Genomic DNA, 19,002 nt, shown 5'->3' with positions numbered 1-19,002 from the left:
GTTAATAACCAATTACCTAATTAAGCTAACAAGAAAAGCAAGATTACTTCAGTAGGATTTTAACATTTCCATTAGTTTACCGTCTTACAAGTTTTGTAATGAAGATTGTAAGTTCAATACCAAATAAGTAGCCCCAAAGTGACTTGCACAGAGCTATTTTAAAATTCAATCATTATTAGAAACAGTGTTAATTGGTCTCCTTATCCCAAAAGTAGGCAGCTAAACGCAAGCTGCTCGAATGAAGACAATTCTGGTCACCCACAAGATCCTTATCAATTCTGTTTTTCTGTATCTACAACATAGATATCGAAACTTGCTCCTATCAGACCTGTGTTTCTGTTTTACTTAGCAATATAACAATTAAAATTATATAAAGCATCAGCTTTAATTGTTATCAATTAGGACTTAAGTTATAATGAATGCATATTCAAACACCGTAGTGCTTTCCCGCCCTGCATAGTGTGACCAGTGCGCTGCGAAAACATAATTCTGAAGACGTTACATGAAGAAAATCCAGTTAGAACCGCTGGCCACGCTGTTGCCGGCCTCGTTTCTTTGTGACAATCTGACTCTGTTTTTCCTTCGCAATTTTCCGGGGCTTTCATTAAAGAAGTTTGACTTCCGAGCAGAGACTGCAGGAACTGGGTTCTTAAGCAAGTGAAGTGAAAGGAAAGATAGGGATTCTTGATCAGCCAGTGTGGAGCGCAGACACCGAAGGGCAAAGGAAACACCCTAGCATCGGATAAACAAAAACCGGTGATTCCCAAGAATTGCGAACCGCCGCACCCCCACCCCGTGATAAGGAATCCAATTCGATCTCGCCACGTCAGCAGGGCAGCCAAGACGACAGTCTGAGAAAAGACTTATAGAGCAACGCATCAGAACATTTTTCGCACGCTAGCAGGCAGGATCTAAGATCATTGGTGCAGCGTCATGGCAGATAGTAACGAGGCCAGCGAACTAAAGGTGAGGTCCTAGGTCCTCGGTGATTGTATATTTGCAAACATACCTTTTCCCCTTCCATGCATACAATCCCCTACCAGGCTCGCGACTACCAACTGCGGCTCGTAGATTACATTACCAAGCACAATGGCATTATCTACTTGCCCACAGGCTCCGGGAAGACCTACGTGGCCATCCTGGCCCTCAAGCGCTTTTCCAAGGACATGGACAAGTGAGTTCCCGTAGAATTCAAATTTCCCTGCACCCTACTTAGCTGCTATTCCAAGGCCCCTAAACAACGGCGGAAAGCGGGCACTGTTTATCTGCAACACCGTGGAACTGGCCCGCCAACAGGCGGTGGCCGTCAGGAAGTACACAAACTTCAAGGTCGGTTTTTACGTGGGCGAACAGGGCGTGGACGACTGGTCGCGCGATCAATGGACTGGCGAAATTCAAGACCACCAAGTGAGTACAACAAATCATGCACAAGTGGGGTGCAGGGTGGGGGCAATGACGTGTCCCTCTGGGCGCAATTCCACTCATGATCACGTTCGAAGTACTTACACATACACACTTGAAACGATTCCATGCGACACTCAACTTTGGGATCAGGATTTTTAATGGCCCTGTCATCCGGTTTCACTCAGTCATTACAAAAAGGAATAATTACATAACTTGCATTGAATTGCATTACCAACTTGCATTGTTTTTTTGAATGCTTTATTAAATACATAAAACGAATACTTTAAAATTTGATGATTACAAACGTAATTCCCGTAGGTTCTGGTGGGCACGGCTCAGGTGATCCTAGACTTGTTCACCCAGCGGCACATGGAGCTCAGCTCCATTAGCATTGTGATCATAGACGAGTGCCACCACGGCACGGGTCACCATCCGTTCCATGAGTTCATGCGGCTGTTCCTCTGCGTTGGCCCGAACTTGCCGTTGCCCCGTGTCTTGGGCCTCACCGGTGTACTGATCAAGGGTAATGAGATTAAGCAGGTGGCCAAGAAGCTCAAGGAGCTGGAGACCACGTATCGTGGAAACATCATTACTGTGTCGGACACCAAGGAGCTGGAAAACGTGATGCTGTAAGATATGCTTAGTGCTTTTCCTTTCAGAATCTCACATAATGTGGATTTTTTGTAGATACTCCACCAAGCCGAAAGAGTACCTGATCACGTATCCCAATCAAACGCAGATGTTTCTTATCACCCAGTCTATACAGTCACAGATTCAGAAGTTCTTCGCGACCTTGGATCTTATGGACATTGGCACTCAACCTGTTCGGCGGTCGAAGTCCTTGCAAAGCCATCGGGATCCGCAGAAAAAGAGCGTGGTAAAGCAGCTGTTCAACGACTTCCTCTTTCAGCTGGATCAGTATGGCATCTACGCGGCCTCAATAGCCATCGTCTCGTTGATAGTCGAGTTCGAGGTGAAGAAACGCCAGGCGGAGACGCTGAGCCTGAAGCTTATGCACCGGACGGCCATTTCCTTGTGCGAAAGCATCCGGCATACGCTGGTTCAAAAGCTGCGCGACTTCGTCGACGAGGACGAGGATCTCGATGATAAGACCAACACCGAGGAGACTATCATGAACTTTTCCACCCCGAGGGTGCAGCGATTTCTGCAGTACCTGAAGGTCACCTTCGCCAACAAGGATCCCAAGGATATCTGTTGCTTGGTCTTCGTCGAAAGGCGCTACACCTGCAAGTGCATCTACGGCCTGCTGCTGAACTTCATCGAATCCACGCCGGAGCTGCGGAATGTGCTGACGCCCCAGTTCATGGTGGGCCGCAATTCCATTTCCCCTGATTTTGAGAGCGTTCTGGAGCGAAAGTGGCTGAAATCGGTAGGTTGAGATAATAATATGCAAATGTGACTTTTTCGGTATTTGCTTTCCTGCAGGCCATTCAGCAGTTCCGGGAGGGCGACGCTAATCTTATGGTCTGCTCAAGCGTCCTGGAAGAGGGCATCGATGTGCAGGCCTGCAATTATGTCTTGATTCTGGATCCGCTCAAGACCTTCAACATGTATGTGCAGACAAAGGGTCGGGCTCGTTCCAAGGATGCCAGCTTCGTGTTGTTTTCCTCGGAGCTAGACAAAACCAAGATATCCCAGCAGATCCACCAGTATCGCGAAGCACATACCGAGATTGCTGCGTACCTGAAGGATCGAGTTTTGGAGCGTACTGAGCCGGAAATGTACGAGATCAAACAGCACTTCCAGGACATCATTCCGCCCTTTATTAATGAGCACGGATCGATTTTATTGCCCAGCAGTGGCTTAATTCTTCTCCATCGTTATTGCCAGAGCATGCCTTCGGATGCCTTTGGATTTGTTATTCCCTGGCTCAATCTATTGGATGAAGAGGGCCGCAAACAAATCTTCGGAGACTCTGCGAAGGGAAAGCAAGTAATCTCCATCAGTCTTCCGCTTAATTCAAGACTAAAGGACACGATATACGTAAGCTGCAGGTTTAGATGGGATGTGTGGGACGAAGACCCTAATTTCCTTTCTTTCCTGATTATTCCAGAGCGATCCCATGGACTGCGTTAGGTCCGCCAAAATATCGGCTGCATTCAAGGCATGTAAGCAACTCTACCTACTGGGAGAGCTGAACGAGAGATTTCTGCCGAAAACGCTTAAGGAGCAGGTGGCTGCCATCGCCGACGTTCACTTCGATCACTGGAAGAAGTATGGCGATGACGGTGGGTTTTGCTTAAACAAGATCCTTATATCACTTTAGATCTGTTGACTTACTCCAATGTTATTCCTTCAGTGACTGCAGCAGTGCGCAAGAATCCGGAGAACAAGACTCGCACCTACAAGACCGACTGTCCGGCGGAGTTCTTTGACGCACGTCCCCGGGTGGGTGAGGTCTGTTTTGTTTACGAGATCTCCTTGGAGCCGCAGTTTGAGTGCTGTGACTACACGGAACACGTATTCAAAAACCTCCAAACTCCGAGAAATGTTGGTCTACTATTGCGGCACAAGCTTCCCCGTCTGGCGGAGATGCCGCTGTTCAGTAACCAGGGAAAACTGCATGTTCGTGTGTCTGAGGAACCGTTAGAATTGGTCCTGCAGAGCGCCGATCAGCTGGAGCTGCTGCATCAGTTCCACGGCATGGTCTTTCGCGAGATCTTAAAAATTTGGCAGCCGTTCTTTGTATTGGATCGACGCAGCAAGGAGAACTCCTACCTGATAGTTCCTCTCACCCTGGGCGAGGATCGGCGAAAATACATTGACTGGCCACTGGTTACCAATTTTCAGAGATTGCCCAAAGTCCAAAAGTCAAGTGTACAGCAGCGCAAGCAGCAACCTGCTCCCCGTCCCGAGGACTTTGAAGGCAAAATTGTGACCCAATGGTACGCCAACTATGAGGAGAAGCGCATGCTGGTCACCAAGGTGCACCGGGAACTTACTCCGTTTAGCATGATGGAGAAGAACCACCAGGATAAGTCCTACTTTGAATTCACAATGTCCAAGTATGGCAACCACATCGGTGATGTCGTACACAAAGATCAGTTCCTCATCGAGGTCAGGGAACTCACGGAGCAGCTCAACTTTTATGTCCAACAACGTGGCAAATCCTCTGCTCAGAGCAAAGCCAGAGCCAAAGTGGTTCTTATACCGGAGCTTTGCTTTCCTTTTGGTTTTCCTGGCGATCTCTGGCTTAAGCTGATCTTCCTGCCCAGCATCTTGCGTCGCCTGCACTTCCTTCTGCATGCGGAGGCACTGCGAAAGCGATTTAATGCCTATTTGGGACTCGATCAGCTTCCCATAATTGGAGCGGATTACAGGCCGAAGCCACTGGAAATCGATTGGTCTCTAAAGAGGAATGTCGACCCCCTGGGCAATGCCATACCCACTGAGGATGTCGAGGAGCCGCGAGCCCTTCTGGAACCGATGCCCACAAAAACTATAGAGACGGCCTTCGCCAACCTGCATATCGATGACTTCGAGAATCCCTGGCAGCAGTACATGGAGCCCGTGGATCTGTCGCGGAAAATAATGGGCGCCTACACCGTGGAGGTGGACTACTATTATAAGTTCACCATGGGTCAGGTGGCGCTCTTGGATAAGATGGAGTTCGAGGATAAGGAGTTCTGGGCAGAAAATCAGTTCAAAATGCCTAAGGGTAATATCTATGGGTGCAGAACTCCAGCCAAAGCGACAGGTAATCTTCACGCTCTCATGCCGGCGGGTAAAGCTTTTCCGGGACCAGTTAACCCGCTGTCCATCCTGCTGAAAACCGTATCAAACGAATATATTACGCCCGCGGAACAGGGAGAATTCCTGGCTGCAATCACCTCATCGGGCAGCGCGGATGTGTTCGACATGGAGCGTCTAGAGATGCTGGGCGACTCCTTCCTCAAGCTGGGTGCCACGCTCTACCTGGCCAACAAGTATCCGGACTGGAACGAGGGTACCCTCACGCAGGTCAAGTCCAAGTTGGTGTCCAATCGGAATCTGCTGTATTGCCTCAGTGACACGGACATACCCAGAAAGATCAGCACGGTGCTATTTACCCCGAGATACACATGGGTTCCGCCCAGCGTAAGTTTGCCCCACAATGTGCTGGCCTTGTGGAATGAGAAGCCAGAATTGGCGGAGCTCGTGGGTCCGCACAATCTACGGGATCTGGCTTTAGGTGAGGAGGAGTCGCTTGTAAAGGGCAACTGCAGCGATCTCAATTACCGCAGCTTTGTGGAGTGTTGTCAATCGAATAAGTATACACATTATGCTGGCGTAGATTTCTCCACCGAGGTGAACTTCTGCGTGGGTCTCGGGAAGATTGCCGAAAAGGTGGTGGCCGATACTTTGGAGGCGCTTCTGGGCGTGATCGTGAAGAACTACGGTCTACAGCACGCTTTCCGCATGCTAGAGTACTTTGGCATTTGCCAAGCGGACATTGGGAAACCCCTCACCCAGTTGCTCGATCTTAAATTAGGAGGCAACAAGATGCGGGCAAACACCGCGGAGATCGACGGCTTTCTCATCAACCACCAACATCTGGAGCAGAACCTGGGCTACACGTTCAAAGACCGGGGATATTTGCTGCAGGCGCTTACCCATCCCTCGTATCCCACCAATCGCATCACTGGCTGCTACCAGGAGCTGGAGTTTATAGGCGATGCTATCCTGGACTTCCTAATATCTGCCTATATTTTCGAAAACAACACCAAAATGAATCCAGGCGCCCTTACGGATCTGCGATCCGCTCTGGTTAACAATACGACGCTGGCCTGTATTTGTGTGCGGCACAGACTGCATTTCTTCATCCTGGCGGAGAACTCCATGCTTTCCGAGTCTATATCCAAGTTCGTGCAGTTCCAGGAGAGCCAGGGTCACAGGGTTACCAACCATGTGCGCATCCTGCTCGAGGAAGCCGACACTCAGCCCTCTGCCGTGGACATGGATGACGAACTGGAGATGGTGGAATTGAAGGAGGCATTAAATGCTATCTCCCAGGATGGGAAGGAAAGTGCCCCGCCAATGGGCGACTTTAACATGTCGACGAACGTGGATGTTCCCAAAGCACTGGGCGATATCCTGGAGGCTCTAATTGCAGCAGTCTACCTGGACTGCCGGGATCTGCAACGCACTTGGGAGGTGATTTTCAATTTATTCGAACCGGAGCTGCAAGAGTTTACGCGCAACGTACCCATCAACCCCATCCGCCAGCTCACCGAGCACAAGCTCGCCAATCCCGTCTTCAGTTCGCCCATCGTCGACCAGGACAAGGTGATGGTCAGCTGTCAGTTCACCTGCATGGAGAAGTCCATCAAGGTGTACGGTTTTGGCAGCAATAAGAACCAGGCCAAGTTGGCGGCCGCTAAGCATGCCCTGCAGAAGTTGAGTAAATGTGACGCCTAATATGGTGGGACACGCAACGCAGCCCTGTTTACCTTTCACTTCCAACTGATTTCTTCGAAACTGCATTGCTCATCGTTATCCGGGCTTGAAAAAATCCGTTCCAAGTGGAATGAAAAGCAAGCTGTGGCAGGCTTTTATGAACAATAACTACAAAACGCAAGCAAACAATCGAATTTAAAAATACTTTTGCATTGCATCCCTTTTAAAATGTCTGATTTTAAGCATTTTTTTATTTTTATAAAACTATAATAACTGACTACTTCGAACTATAAGTTCGTACTGCTGCTCCATGCAAATTCAAAAACTTTGTTTGAACTGTTGTCTGTTAAATGCGATATATAAGATTACTCAGAATCAAATATTTTTATACCTTAGAACCGATAAATAAAATTTACCAACAATTTATATCTATGTTTTTGCGTTTTTATTTACCGCGTGCATGCTTGAGTTAGATTTACAATCGGCGACGTCGTCAACGACGGAATGCCACTTATTTACATTAAAAATGCCGAGTGCATTCTCCTCACCCTCCGGATCCGATCCATGTGCCTATCAGCCATTCATTTTTCGTTGTTCGAGGGCTCTAGTGCTTCACGAATTACAAATTATAATAAGTAACGTTGGGGCGGGAAACCCGAAATCATGGTTATTATGTTAAGACAAACCAAATAGCGTATGCCTACATTTGGAATGATATATCTAGCCAGACAAAATACGAACTAAAACGAAGTGGGACACACACAGGTATACGATACAACTAAGGGGGAATGCGAGTGGGCATTCCGGGTTGAGATAAAGTAGAGATTAATTTGCTCGCTTCTCTATGTTTAGCACGAATCGTGCTCTTTAAACGCGACAGGTGCAATCCGGTTTGTTGATGCTGCGCTGTCGCGTCTGCAAGTTACGCAGGGCAGCTCCGCCGTACTGGATGCCACTGCCAATGCGCTCGGGATCCAGCTCTCCGGTTTCAATCTTGGCCAGGATGGTCTTAGAGCACTTTAGGAAGGCCTCCTCCACATTCTCACCCGTCTTGGCGCTCGTCTCCAAGAAGATAAGCTCTAAAGGGGTAAAATAATAATGAGATAACGAAGGGCCCCTTAAGCAAGTCGCAGAAAACGCACCATTCTCCTGGGCAAAGGTACTGGCCTCCAAGAAGGTCACATCCCGAGACTCCTCCAGGTCCTTCTTGTTGCCCACCAACAGAATCACAATATTTGGACTGGCCAGGGTGCGGGCATCGTTAAGCCAGTTTGTCAGGGCGTTGAATGAGTCCCGTGAAGTGGCGTCGTAGACCAGGAGGGCTCCGGCAGCTCCCCGATAGTAGGATCTCGTCACCGAGCGAAATCTCTCCTGTCCAGCGGTATCCCATATCTGCAGCTTCACCGACTTGCCGCCCACGTTCACAATCCTCGAACCAAACTCCACGCCGATGGTGTGCGAGCTGTCGTCTTTGACTAGGACGAGTTGTATATATGTAAATAATAAATCGATGCACACGGGCTGGGATCTGGACCTGGTTGGCTACCAACTTACACTTGCTCTCGATGAAGTGATGCAACAGGCAACTTTTGCCACTGCCAGCGCTGCCGATTATCAGGAACTTGAACAGGTAATCTAGGTGAGTGCCCACCACCGGAATTAATTAGTAACAGTCGTTAATTAGATAGTTGTGTGATGACAAACCGTATGTTTCCGACATTGTTTTTGTTTCCCTTCTGCGTAGTAGTCTCCTTTGTTCAGATATTTGCCGTGTTTCCGGGGCTAACGGATGGCTGGTGCGGATGGGCACCAGAAAGTGCAAAGGACGCGACCGAAATCAGCAATATCTGGCGTTAGCAAGGCCTTTAAACAATTAACAAACCGAAATGGGTCTCAAAATTTGTGGATCTGTTCAGGTTGGGAGGCAGCTGTGAGCAAACGCGAAAATACCAAGAAAACGTGGGTGTGACCAGGTGGGGCCAAAAGTGATTCATAGGGAACTTCGACATTTGTTTACTTTAAAATTGTTAAAAAAAAATATTTCATTTATAAAAACGATGGCAACACATGTTTATTGCTCTTAATAGATTTCTTCGATCATCAGGTTTCTTGAAAATATCTATGTACAAGTTTTATACAATTTAGTATTGCTAATGTAGTATAGGTATCCTAAGAATCCTTTTGTTTTTCCGGCACATAGTCCTGATAGCAATTAACGGGGTCCCTGGCCGTGTACACAGTATAACCCAATTTACTGGCCTTGAAGTTCTACAAAATCAGATTAGAAGGGAGAATTACTGAAATCGGCCCTTTTGATAAGAACGGATTGCCCTACCTTTAAATCACCAGTTATTAGGCTCCATAGGTAAACGAAGACCGCCGGAATCACAGTGCACAGGACAAACAGCTCGAAAGTGTTTAGCTCGCCAAAAATGGATACTTTCATGGTGAGTTCTTGTTTTCTATTAACTTTTGTCCAAAATAGGATTTTTGATGGCAAATTTTTCTCCTCACGTACACCCCGCCAGAGTTGTCTCCTCTCGCAGTGGAGTTTTGGTCGCTTTTAGGGTCATACTGCTGTGGTAATATTTAGGGCATTCGAATAGTGTTCATCCATTGCGAATCTTTTGGAGCGAAAGAAAAGTAATAATATCGACAAAAATGGCTTTCCGCATCCCCTTTGGCAAGAAGCACGCTGAGATTGCGAGTTCCTTGTGAGTATAGGATGTTCTGATTGGTCCAGCGTCAAGGACTTGCGTGGATTCAGAATCCCGGGCTGCAAACACCACACATTGCATAACACACCATTCCTCTTTGTATTTGTAGCATCCGATCTGGAGCTGGATTTGGAGGAGCTGCGGGTCTGGCCGTGCTCTACTACACTGACTGGAAATTGGTCCTGCAGTACGTGCCCATCTACGGATCCAAGTTCGACAAGAGCGAGTAACTCCACAACCTTAGTGTAATCCACTATAGCCTCGATGTTTAGCTTGGAGAATAAAATAAGTTAAAACGAGCCACGGGTATTACTGAAAATCGTATATTACAAATAACTTCGTAGAGAGCACAAGAATCGCTTATATTGTTTCTCTAGCTAACTTATGGCTAGGGCTTAAGTAATTGGTCCTTAAGACTTACATGGCTAGCCTATTTTGATTAGGGATCGTATAAAAAGTACATCGGCGAGCTGCGCATTCGAGTGGAAGAGTACGAAACGGTTTCTTTTTTAAAAAGAGTAATAGGAGATTGCGAGAACTGGAAGCCCGAATCGACCGGCGATCGAATCAATTTAGGTAATTCATTTTGAATTTCGCTTAATAAGTTATAGTTTGTCCTGGGCCTGGACGACTTAACAATCGGGTTCGACAAAGGAGGCGGGGAACAGTCCAGTTTTGTGGGTGCGGGCATGAGTGCCCTTGTACCAGCCGTTCTTCTGCTTGCGCTGGACATAGATGATGTCGCCCAAATGAAGCTCCAATTCGATATCGCTGTTCGGAGGATAAGGCACAATGCATCTGAAGCGGCTGCAAAAACAGATTACATTAATTACTACTTTAGCTCTGTTTGTGTAGTTCACAACCCACCTTTCCCTCGTGCAGTAAGCTGACTTCGTGGTGGCACTGGCCTTTATGGCCGCCTCCGTAATCACGTTGCTACTGGGGGCGCTCAGCACATGTCCCGCATCAAGGCTGTGCGACTTCCGGTGGTTGGGTGCAATGATCATGTTGGCGTGCAACTGGGACTGCGGTCCTCCTCCAGGCAGCGCCTGCTGCTGTCCACCTGCATAGATAGCAGGAACCACAGAGGAAGCAGGCGGTGGAGGCGACGCTGCATTGCTGTACATGCTGCGAAATGTGGCTGCATCCAAGGATTGTCTAGCACTGTATAACATTTGGATTAGTTAATTTGACTCAATCCTAGAAGTACGCTAAACAAACCAAATCAAGGGAGGACGATCCTTGTTGCCTTTGAGGCGCTGCGAGCCGTAGCTGTTGGTCGGAGCAGGCAGTTGCTTGGGAAGAAATTGCTGATGTTGTGGTGCTGGCTTCGTTGTTGGAATTTCATTTAGCGGTTGACTGTGCTGCAGTTGACTGGGGCACGAGCCGGATCTAAATATTTAAAAGAAATCAACTATAATTCTGATCTAAAAACATAACTCTTACTTAAAACTCATACCTCACATGCACTGGATGCAATTTAGCTGCTGCTTTAGTTGTAGTTTCTACGTTGGGACTGATCACATCCTTGGGTGAGTGCTGCAGTGATGCTCCGGGGGATTTAGAGCGGGTTTTCATATGAGTTAATCGCCTCATAAGACCCACTGCCCCCGATGAGGAACTGCTGCTCGTAGCGGAGGCTGCGCCACTTTCGGGCTTAGGTTCCGATTTTCTGCTGAAAAGTGCCTCCACTGGCTTTGTCCAAACGGAGCAACTGGTGGTAGTGGCGGTGGCCTGCTGCTGTCGAGGTGGCAAATCTGGTGGCTGCATGGGAAGCATATTGTTTAGCCGCACATCTGGTGCAACGGGTTGCTGCTGGGGATGTGGTTGTTGGACATCCGAGCTTTGGGGCACATATTTCCACTGGTGCATTAACTGCTGCTGGTCGCGGGTGCGTAGGGGAGTCAGGTAGTTACCCGGAAATACCCCGGTGATGTCCAACCAGTTCTTACCCTTAAACCAACCGTCCACGCATCGTTCGGTCACAATGTAAACACAACCCTTCTTAAGCTCCAGCTCATCTGTTTGACGTGGCTTGTACGGGAAGAGGGCCAAGTATCCCCAGGGCAAATTAGGCGGCACTTGCTGCTGCACATTTGTCTTAAGCACGCGCGAGGATTGCGATACGGATGTAGGTTTTGGAACCGGGGAGTTGTTAGTTATCTCCAGGCGGCTCAGCTCGTGGGGAAGACTCAGAATCTCGGCCGAATGGCGGTTGGTCTGCAGCAGACTTAAAGGAGCTCCTCCTCCCAGCAGGGCATTAAGTGAGTGCCTTTTTTCTTTGGCTCCCTTGTCTCGGAAACGAACCGAAGCCGATCCAGAAGCCAGCACGTGTTGAGGTGTGTTTGGCAGCGACGACTGATGATTCGGACTGCAATTATTCGAGCTGGATGTTGAGCTGGAATTACTGCTGGCCGGCGTGGAGTTAGATGATCCCGAGCTTGATTCCGTGACCACTGTGGGATCTATTACCGGAACTGGGGGTAGCGCTCGCTGTCCCTGCTGCTGCGACGGATGGCACGTTGGATGGTTTACGTTTTTAACTCCGCTGTCTAGCAGCTTCTTGGCAGCTGCGTTCAGCTCAACGAATGCTATAGGAAAGATTCCAATGGTCTGGCCAATACGTCCCTCTGCCCAGTTGTGGTCCACTCGGCGCATGACGTGGATCACTGTGCTCTTCTTGAACTCCAGACACCCCTCCTCATCGTTCGGCCCCATCTTGAAGTCATACATGGCGATGCACTGCGGCATGGGCAGCGGCACCGAAACCTTCACATAGTTTATGGGGAAGGTGCCCTCCTGGCCGTTGGCCTGACCCACAAACCAGTTGTTGTCTATACGGTGCTTAAGCAATATTAGATCTCCCTTCTTGAACTTCAGATCGGTGGCTTCACTGGAGGCGAAGTCGAAGAGGGCATAGGCGTGGGGAAGTAGAAAGCGGCGCTGCTTGTTGCGGGCCGGCTGCTGAGAAGACTGAAGTGTCTGCTGATGGAGGAGTTGGTTGCCAGGCGGGGCCACTGGTTCCGCTGAAGGCTGAGTCTTGGTCTTTTCCGGCTGCGATTCGATCTCCTCGCCTTTACTGTCCGCTTTGCCAGCTGCCGCATTTTGTTTCATGCCTGAGGGAAACAGGGAGAAGCGGTTTCTAGTTAGATATAGCCAGGTAAAAGCAATTCAATTGCCAGAGCCACTCAGCCACACTCATGAAGTGAAGCATTCTAGCGTAGGCTGCTGTGCCAATTGAGATTGGCGTGGGCGTAGCTGTTACCTTCCAAGATTCGCATCAGCAAGACGTTGGGAGGCAGCTCATCGATTTTGCAAGAGACCAGGATGCGGCACTCCGGGCAGCGCAGCTTGTGCTGGCTGGCCACAATGTCCTGGGATGATGAAATCATTAGTACCAAATGACATAGGGGATAAGTCCACAGGCCATTACTCACCAGCAAGCATTTGCGGCAGAAGGTGTGCTGGCAGGGCAGCACCTTCGATGTGGTGTCCAGTCGCTCCAGACACACGGAGCACTCCAACAGGTCGTTGAGTGTGTGCTCGTCCATCTTGCAAGTGTGCGGCGAATCTCAAGGATGGTCACTATTTGGATTTGAATTTCGTGCAGGGCCACATTCCAAAGCGCACACACACATGCAGGGGCTGGCACACACGCATAGGCAATTCCAAGTCGCGCTTGGGAAATAAATATCGGTCGAACGCTAAAGTCTACTTGGCTTATTACTACGTTTTCTTTTAAATGCTCTGATTCACATTATCACTTTGTTGGGATAGGCAGCTCTTTAACGATTAATTATTTAAGTTGGCTAAGTGCAGCCGAAGCTCGTGGCCAAGCGGATATGTGTATGCACACGGTTATAAAACCAGATTGCGTCTTGAACACAGCGGCGGTCACCGAACTAAGGCCAATAGAAACATATGTTTGGCCTTACAAGGCTTACAAGTGCCTTGTGCTTTTAAATATGAAATACTTTTATATTGGAATTTAATGTTTTTGTTAATCAACCAATGTTAACCTCACTACTGGGCTATTGGTTAATTAAAATTAGCTCAATAGGTGTACCTAAACTTATTGGCTGTGGTGTTGTTATTTAAGTGTGACCAGTCCTCGTGTTAGAGATTTTATGCAGCGACCTAGTGTTGCAAGGCGCATTCAGACAGTGCTGTACAACGGCCGATCCCTTTGTTTTTTTTATTTCAACCAAACACGTGTGTTTTGGTTTGATTGTGCAGAAAAAAATATTTTAACTTATTTACGAGGCACGGCGTACCGAATACACCATGCCGAAGGTACGCAGCACCCCGGGAAAGCCCCGGACGCAGGGATTCAACCACTCCAACCATTCGATGAATCCGGAGCGCCCCAAAAGTGGCCTCAAGGGAGTCGCCCACCCCCGCACGAAGGGCACCATCAAGCGGCTCCAGATGTACCGCAATTTTAAGGCCAAGCGGGATCGCACTGGAAAGATCCTCACGCCCGCCCCCTTCCAGGTGAGTTCCAACGACAGACTGCAATATCCTGGGATCCCTTATTAATGACAAGGGATGCCATAAAAATCAGTATCAAAAATAACAGACTCAGGAGGTAGTAGTGGTAGTATCAGTCAGAAGTAATCCTTGTTTAGTCTAGAATTCTAATTAAGATATTCCACAGCAAAAGGTAATCCAACATGTCCTGCAAAATTAATATTTTTGGTATCAATAGTATATATAGTTTATACTCAAAACATGTTTTCTTTTCAAAATTTATCTCTGTTCTTATCAGGATAACATTGCTGTTCTACAAATGAATCAAATAATGTTTGATTGAACATGTTTTCAGTTCATACAAGGTTCATGTTTGTTAATTCTTTTATGGAAGCTTACTTTAAAAACTGTTTGACAATGTCAGGTCATTCTGAGAAAAAAATTAATTTGAACATTATGAGCTCATAGGCAGGGTAAAATCCTAATCAAAAAAATTGGTTTTGAAAACGTAATTTTGTCGATGCCATTAAGATGGCAAAATGCCGTGACCATAGATTTTGCGAACATCGGCGGGATGGGCTCGCTTCAAGCAGATGGGGCATTGACGTGAGCGGCGAAGGGCCGTGCGAATGCAATTTTGGCCGAAGAGGTGGCCGCAACGCAACGACACCACACGGTGCCCGCCCTCCGACTCCAAGGGCGAAATGCAAATAGAGCAGGTAATGTCATCGGACCTCCCGTTCAGCTGCTCATTGAGTTCGTTCACCTCCTCGCTCAGGTCGTTGATGCTGTCCGCGCTCATGATGTCCTTAACGGCCAGTTCATCGAGTAGCTCCAAGCGCTCATCCTCCAGTTCGCGCACAATCATTTGCATGGACTGCTCCTGCTCGCGGAACTTCTCCTGGATGGTCGCGTAGTTCGACATCTCCTCCTGCAGTTGCAGCAATATGCCCTCGCGCTCGCTGTTAAACTGCTCCAACTGCGCATTTAGATGCTCCAGCTCGCGCACTCGCTTCTCCAGAGTGGCGTTGCTTTCCTCCAGCTGCCGCTTTCGCCCGGAATTCTCTTGCTGCAGGCCGGAAACCTTGTGCTTCTCCTCCTGCAGCTCCCTAACCAGGTCGTTCATCTTGCGAATGTTCTGCTTCATCTGCTGCGAAAGCGACGCATCACAGTCGGAGGCTCCTCGCCTGGACGATCCCGGATTCATATTGTTAGGGTTCCACTTGAACTAGTGGCAGCTATTTGGAATTTACTTGAACTTTCTTTGTATTACTTGGTAAGCACGTGTAAATCCGTGTGAATCACACTACTGCAGTTTTTTCATTTGCATTTCGATAGTGCAAAAGGGCTGAGATGGCAGTCCGATGCCTGCAATAATCGATGACAGCAGAACTTTCGATAGATAAAGATGCTTCTTGAATTCTAATTCAAAATGTAACCGTCCGGAACAAAATATATAAGGCTCTCTAAATATATGAAATATGAAAAAGATTCACAAAAGTAGAAAAGATAAATATTTCCAACAAGATTAGCAGTTTATTGCGACTTTCAGAAGTTTGACTTATGATCATGACTTATTCCAAAACGATGTTTTATTTTAGGGGCGCCTGCCGGCTGGAACAATGGCCCGTGTGGAGCCCACGCCCAAGTGGTTCAGCAATTCCCGCGTCATCTCGCAATCGGCTCTGCAAAAGTTCCAGGATGAGATCGGCAAGGCTGTAAAGGACCCCTACCAGGTGATCATGAAGCCATCACAGCTGCCGGTGACGCTGCTGAACGAGGCAGCCAAGTACAAAAGGGTTCACCTGTTGGATACCGAGAGCTTCGACAGCACCTTTGGACCCAAGAAGCAGCGCAAGAGGGTCAGCCTGAAAGTACGCGATCTGGAGGATCTGAGCAAGGCGGCCGACGATCAGGCTGATAAGTACGATTCCGCCAAGGACTTGGATCTGATCCGTGAGGACACAGGCGAGAAGAAGGCAGTGCGCGATTGGGTCTTCGGTGCGGGGCAGAGTAAGCGCATTTGGAACGAGCTGCACAAGGTTGTGGATGCTTCCGATGTGCTACTCCAGGTTCTGGATGCACGCGATCCCATGGGCACTCGCTCCAAGTACATCGAGGAGTTCCTGCGCAAGGAGAAGCCACACAAGCATCTGTTCTTCATCCTGAACAAAGTGGATCTGGTGCCTGTATGGGTCACCCAGCGGTGGGTGGCCATCCTCAGTGCCGAGTATCCCACCATTGCCTTCCATGCATCCCTCCAACATCCCTTCGGAAAGGGTAAGTAATAAAGATGGACATCTAAAAGAAAGAATACTTCATATCCTCTTTTATAGGTGCTCTGATCAACCTCTTCCGTCAGTTGGGTAAATTGCATCTAGATAAAAAGCAGATCAGCGTGGGCTTCATTGGCTATCCTAATGTAGGTAAATCCTCTGTTATAAACGCCCTGCGCTCCAAGAAGGTGTGCAAAGTAGCACCCATTGCGGGAGAGACGAAGGTTTGGCAGTACATTACCCTAATGAAGCGCATCTTCCTGATCGATTGTCCTGGCGTGGTGTATCCCACGGCTGAGACGGACACCGAGAAGGTGCTGAAGGGTGTTGTGAGGGTGGAGTTGGTCACAAATCCTGAGGATTACGTAGACGCCCTGCTGCAACGCGTGCGTCGGGAATACATTTCTAAGAACTACAAAATCGAGCATTGGAACACATCCACCCACTTCCTGGAGCAGCTAGCCCAAAAGACCGGCAAGTTGCTGAAGGGTGGCGAACCGGACGTCACGGTGACCGCCCGTATGGTGCTTAATGATTGGCAGCGCGGCAAGCTGCCCTTCTACGTTCCCCCCGAGGGATTCGCTGTCCCCAAGTCCCAAGAGGGTAAGGAAGATGAAGAAGTGGTCGATGATGCCAATGAAGATGCTAAGTCAGAGGCTCCGACCTTTGTCAGCGAATCGGTGAAGAAAGCGCGTGAGTTCAAGCAGATCCAGGACTTCCGGAAGATTCGCGTGGGCCTTGAGTACGAGCAGCAGGATGTGAAGGAGCTTGACCATATTGACCTGGAGCTGCTGGAACAGCAGAAGGCCGAACGGGCGGCAAAGAAGAAGGCTCGTCTTCACAACCTCGGTGAAGAGGAGGAGTCTAGCGATGGAGCGGATGAGTTCTACTCGGAGGACGAGTACAACGAGGATTTGCAGCGTGTGGTCCACAAGAAGGCTAAGGCCAAAAAGACCCAGCAACTGGCAATCACATCGTCCGGTAAATTCCGCGTGGCTAAAATACAGCCAGGCGATTCGGATGAGGTCGACAGCTCTGACGACGACGGACCCAGCACTTCCAAGGCCCCCCGGCTGACAGCAAAGCAGAAGCGCTCACTGGAGCGTAGCCAGAAACGCAAGAAGATCGGTAGCAACTTCTATGAAACGACGAACGTGAAGAACCGCAATCGCAACAAGAAGAAGGACACGTAATACAACGTTTACACTCTAGGCTATATTCTCTTGCAAGGAAAGAAACTACATATTAAGAATCCAAATAAAATGTTGACCCTATTCGGTGCACTGCTTCTTCTTCGGAATTTTGCGGCCACACAAGTCGGTTCGGCTGCACGTGTCGGGCTCCTCCTCATCCGTGCTGGCCTCCGAGTCACTGGACTCTGTGTAGGATCCGATGCCCGGCAGCACAGCGATGCACTTTAGGGCTCCCTGATTGTATTTGTCTGTGGTAAGCGTGGTGTTCGTTGTCTTCTCCGCCGTCTCCTTGGTCGCCTCATCCGTGGCTGCCTGCTGGACCACCTCATTCTCGGCGATCTTGGCCACCTTGCTGGTGGTGGGCAGTTCTCCGTTTTTTCTCTTGATGCCCTGGCCAAGCAGCGATTTCTGAGTGCTGCGTCCAGTCGCAGCCCCTGCGGACTTGGCGGTGGTCTTCAGCTCTGCCTGCAGTTTCTGGGGGATTAACGGAATTCAGAGGAGTGTGTAGACCAATCTCTTAGTTTGTATTACTCCTACCTTGTCCACACTCTCCTCCTGTAGCTTCTCAACGCGATTGCGGAAGTCTTTTAGTTCCAACTCCTCATCCCGCATTTGCTGTCGCTCGGCGTTCATTTTGTGGGCATCGACCAGTTCCAGAAACTGCACCTCGTCGTCGTCCAGGCCGCGTATGAGGTTTTCTGTGGGGCAGAAAGGTGTATTTTAGTTATGAATTTCGATGGTCAATTTTTAAGACATACTCAGCTTGTGTGCCTCCTCGTACTCCATATCCTTCTTGTCCTTGTTCTGCTTGAGGCGTTCGTACAGGGAGCGGCCGTCGTAGGGCTCCTCGGGTCTTTCCAGTGGGTCCTCTGGCTGGCGCACCCGCTCCCACTCCTCCTGGCGTCTTTGCCGCTGCTCGGCGGCCTCAGCTTCAGTCACAAAGCCCGAACTCATCCTTGACTGCCGTAAAATTTTTTTGCGTTCCGTGAAAAGTAAACCACGATTTTGTCAGTGCTGGCTAACGCCAATCTAACAGCTGTACATTGTGGTGGATGTGTTGCTAAACACTCTTGAAAATTTGAAATAGGGCGGGAAATATCAGCCAGGTTTGAGTTAAAAAACAATAAATATAAGACAAAGTGTTTTGGATTATTCCCAATATACTGAGTTAGTGGTTCCTTGGAACCCTTTTGATTCGGCATCGCCTCACTCCTCCAACGGAGACACTGGGGCGGGCACGCTTTTTAATCCTGGCAGCATTTATCTTTGCTATCTCAATAAAGACAGACTTCTGGTTATGCGTCATTTCCCTCCACTTCCTCCCAGCTATTTTCACTATGGAGGTCGGTTTCAGCTGGTGAATGCCGCGTTTTTGAAGATTACTCCGGAACTGAGCGAGGAACACAAAGTAGGGATTCACTGAGAACGATTTGATCATTCGCATTGCCCAGCCCAAGGTGGAGCAGCTCACACGAAACTTTGCAGCCGACATTTTATTGGGAAAATTTAGAGTATTCCACCGCACCGAAATCAAAACAAACTCCG

The 19,002-nt window shown here is 48.7% G+C and overlaps 9 protein-coding genes across 9 annotated transcripts; 3 read left to right on the top strand and 6 right to left on the bottom strand.

Moving 5' to 3' along the window:
* Positions 1-537: 537 nt before the first annotated feature.
* On the top strand, positions 538-7,227 carry LOC108022511 (endoribonuclease Dicer). Its single transcript, XM_017091480.3, has 8 exons — positions 538-966; positions 1,044-1,174; positions 1,230-1,407; positions 1,723-2,033; positions 2,092-2,794; positions 2,851-3,408; positions 3,479-3,653; positions 3,725-7,227. Exons 1-8 carry the CDS (start codon positions 934-936, stop codon positions 6,820-6,822), a joined length of 5,187 nt encoding a protein of 1,728 aa, XP_016946969.1. The 5' UTR covers positions 538-933; the 3' UTR covers positions 6,823-7,227.
* Positions 7,224-8,753, bottom strand: LOC108022513 (ras-related protein Rab-4B). Its single transcript, XM_017091483.3, has 4 exons — positions 8,506-8,753; positions 8,356-8,436; positions 7,944-8,276; positions 7,224-7,880 (listed from the first exon to the last, which is right to left on the bottom strand). Exons 1-4 carry the CDS (start codon positions 8,519-8,521, stop codon positions 7,669-7,671), a joined length of 642 nt encoding a protein of 213 aa, XP_016946972.1. The 5' UTR covers positions 8,522-8,753; the 3' UTR covers positions 7,224-7,668.
* An 88-nt stretch (positions 8,754-8,841) lies between these two features.
* Positions 8,842-9,359, bottom strand: LOC108022515 (uncharacterized). The gene is made up of 2 exons (XM_017091484.3): positions 9,137-9,359; positions 8,842-9,069 (listed from the first exon to the last, which is right to left on the bottom strand). The coding sequence occupies exons 1-2, from the start codon at positions 9,245-9,247 to the stop codon at positions 8,971-8,973; spliced, it is 210 nt and encodes a 69-aa protein (XP_016946973.1). The 5' UTR covers positions 9,248-9,359; the 3' UTR covers positions 8,842-8,970.
* A 9-nt stretch (positions 9,360-9,368) lies between these two features.
* Positions 9,369-9,817, top strand: LOC108022516 (cytochrome b-c1 complex subunit 10). Its single transcript, XM_017091485.3, has 2 exons — positions 9,369-9,515; positions 9,628-9,817. The coding sequence occupies exons 1-2, from the start codon at positions 9,463-9,465 to the stop codon at positions 9,746-9,748; spliced, it is 174 nt and encodes a 57-aa protein (XP_016946974.1). The 5' UTR covers positions 9,369-9,462; the 3' UTR covers positions 9,749-9,817.
* An 8-nt stretch (positions 9,818-9,825) lies between these two features.
* Positions 9,826-13,394, bottom strand: LOC108022512 (E3 ubiquitin-protein ligase SH3RF3). The gene is made up of 6 exons (XM_017091481.2): positions 12,956-13,394; positions 12,784-12,892; positions 10,978-12,634; positions 10,740-10,910; positions 10,386-10,682; positions 9,826-10,325 (listed from the first exon to the last, which is right to left on the bottom strand). Exons 1-6 carry the CDS (start codon positions 13,067-13,069, stop codon positions 10,151-10,153), a joined length of 2,523 nt encoding a protein of 840 aa, XP_016946970.1. The 5' UTR covers positions 13,070-13,394; the 3' UTR covers positions 9,826-10,150.
* Positions 13,395-13,696: 302 nt separating this feature from the next.
* Positions 13,697-17,538, top strand: LOC108022692 (nucleolar GTP-binding protein 2). Its single transcript, XM_017091764.3, has 3 exons — positions 13,697-14,012; positions 15,590-16,268; positions 16,325-17,538. Exons 1-3 carry the CDS (start codon positions 13,803-13,805, stop codon positions 17,455-17,457), a joined length of 2,022 nt encoding a protein of 673 aa, XP_016947253.1. The 5' UTR covers positions 13,697-13,802; the 3' UTR covers positions 17,458-17,538.
* On the bottom strand, positions 14,195-15,338 carry LOC108022694 (E3 ubiquitin-protein ligase RNF8-like). The gene has a single exon (XM_017091767.3). The coding sequence runs from the start codon at positions 15,193-15,195 to the stop codon at positions 14,515-14,517; it is 681 nt and encodes a 226-aa protein (XP_016947256.1). The 5' UTR covers positions 15,196-15,338; the 3' UTR covers positions 14,195-14,514.
* Positions 17,461-18,572, bottom strand: LOC108022693 (PSME3-interacting protein). Its single transcript, XM_017091766.3, has 3 exons — positions 18,216-18,572; positions 17,995-18,155; positions 17,461-17,931 (listed from the first exon to the last, which is right to left on the bottom strand). The coding sequence occupies exons 1-3, from the start codon at positions 18,409-18,411 to the stop codon at positions 17,536-17,538; spliced, it is 753 nt and encodes a 250-aa protein (XP_016947255.1). The 5' UTR covers positions 18,412-18,572; the 3' UTR covers positions 17,461-17,535.
* A 39-nt stretch (positions 18,573-18,611) lies between these two features.
* Positions 18,612-18,949, bottom strand: LOC122818171 (uncharacterized). Its single transcript, XM_044092005.2, has one exon. The coding sequence runs from the start codon at positions 18,947-18,949 to the stop codon at positions 18,626-18,628; it is 324 nt and encodes a 107-aa protein (XP_043947940.1). The 3' UTR covers positions 18,612-18,625.
* Positions 18,950-19,002: the final 53 nt, after the last annotated feature.

This window comes from Drosophila biarmipes, chromosome 2R (assembly GCF_025231255.1).
Source record: "Drosophila biarmipes strain raj3 chromosome 2R, RU_DBia_V1.1, whole genome shotgun sequence".
Taxonomy (NCBI): Eukaryota; Metazoa; Arthropoda; class Insecta; order Diptera; family Drosophilidae; genus Drosophila; species Drosophila biarmipes.
This window is presented reverse-complemented; position numbering and strand designations above follow the sequence as displayed.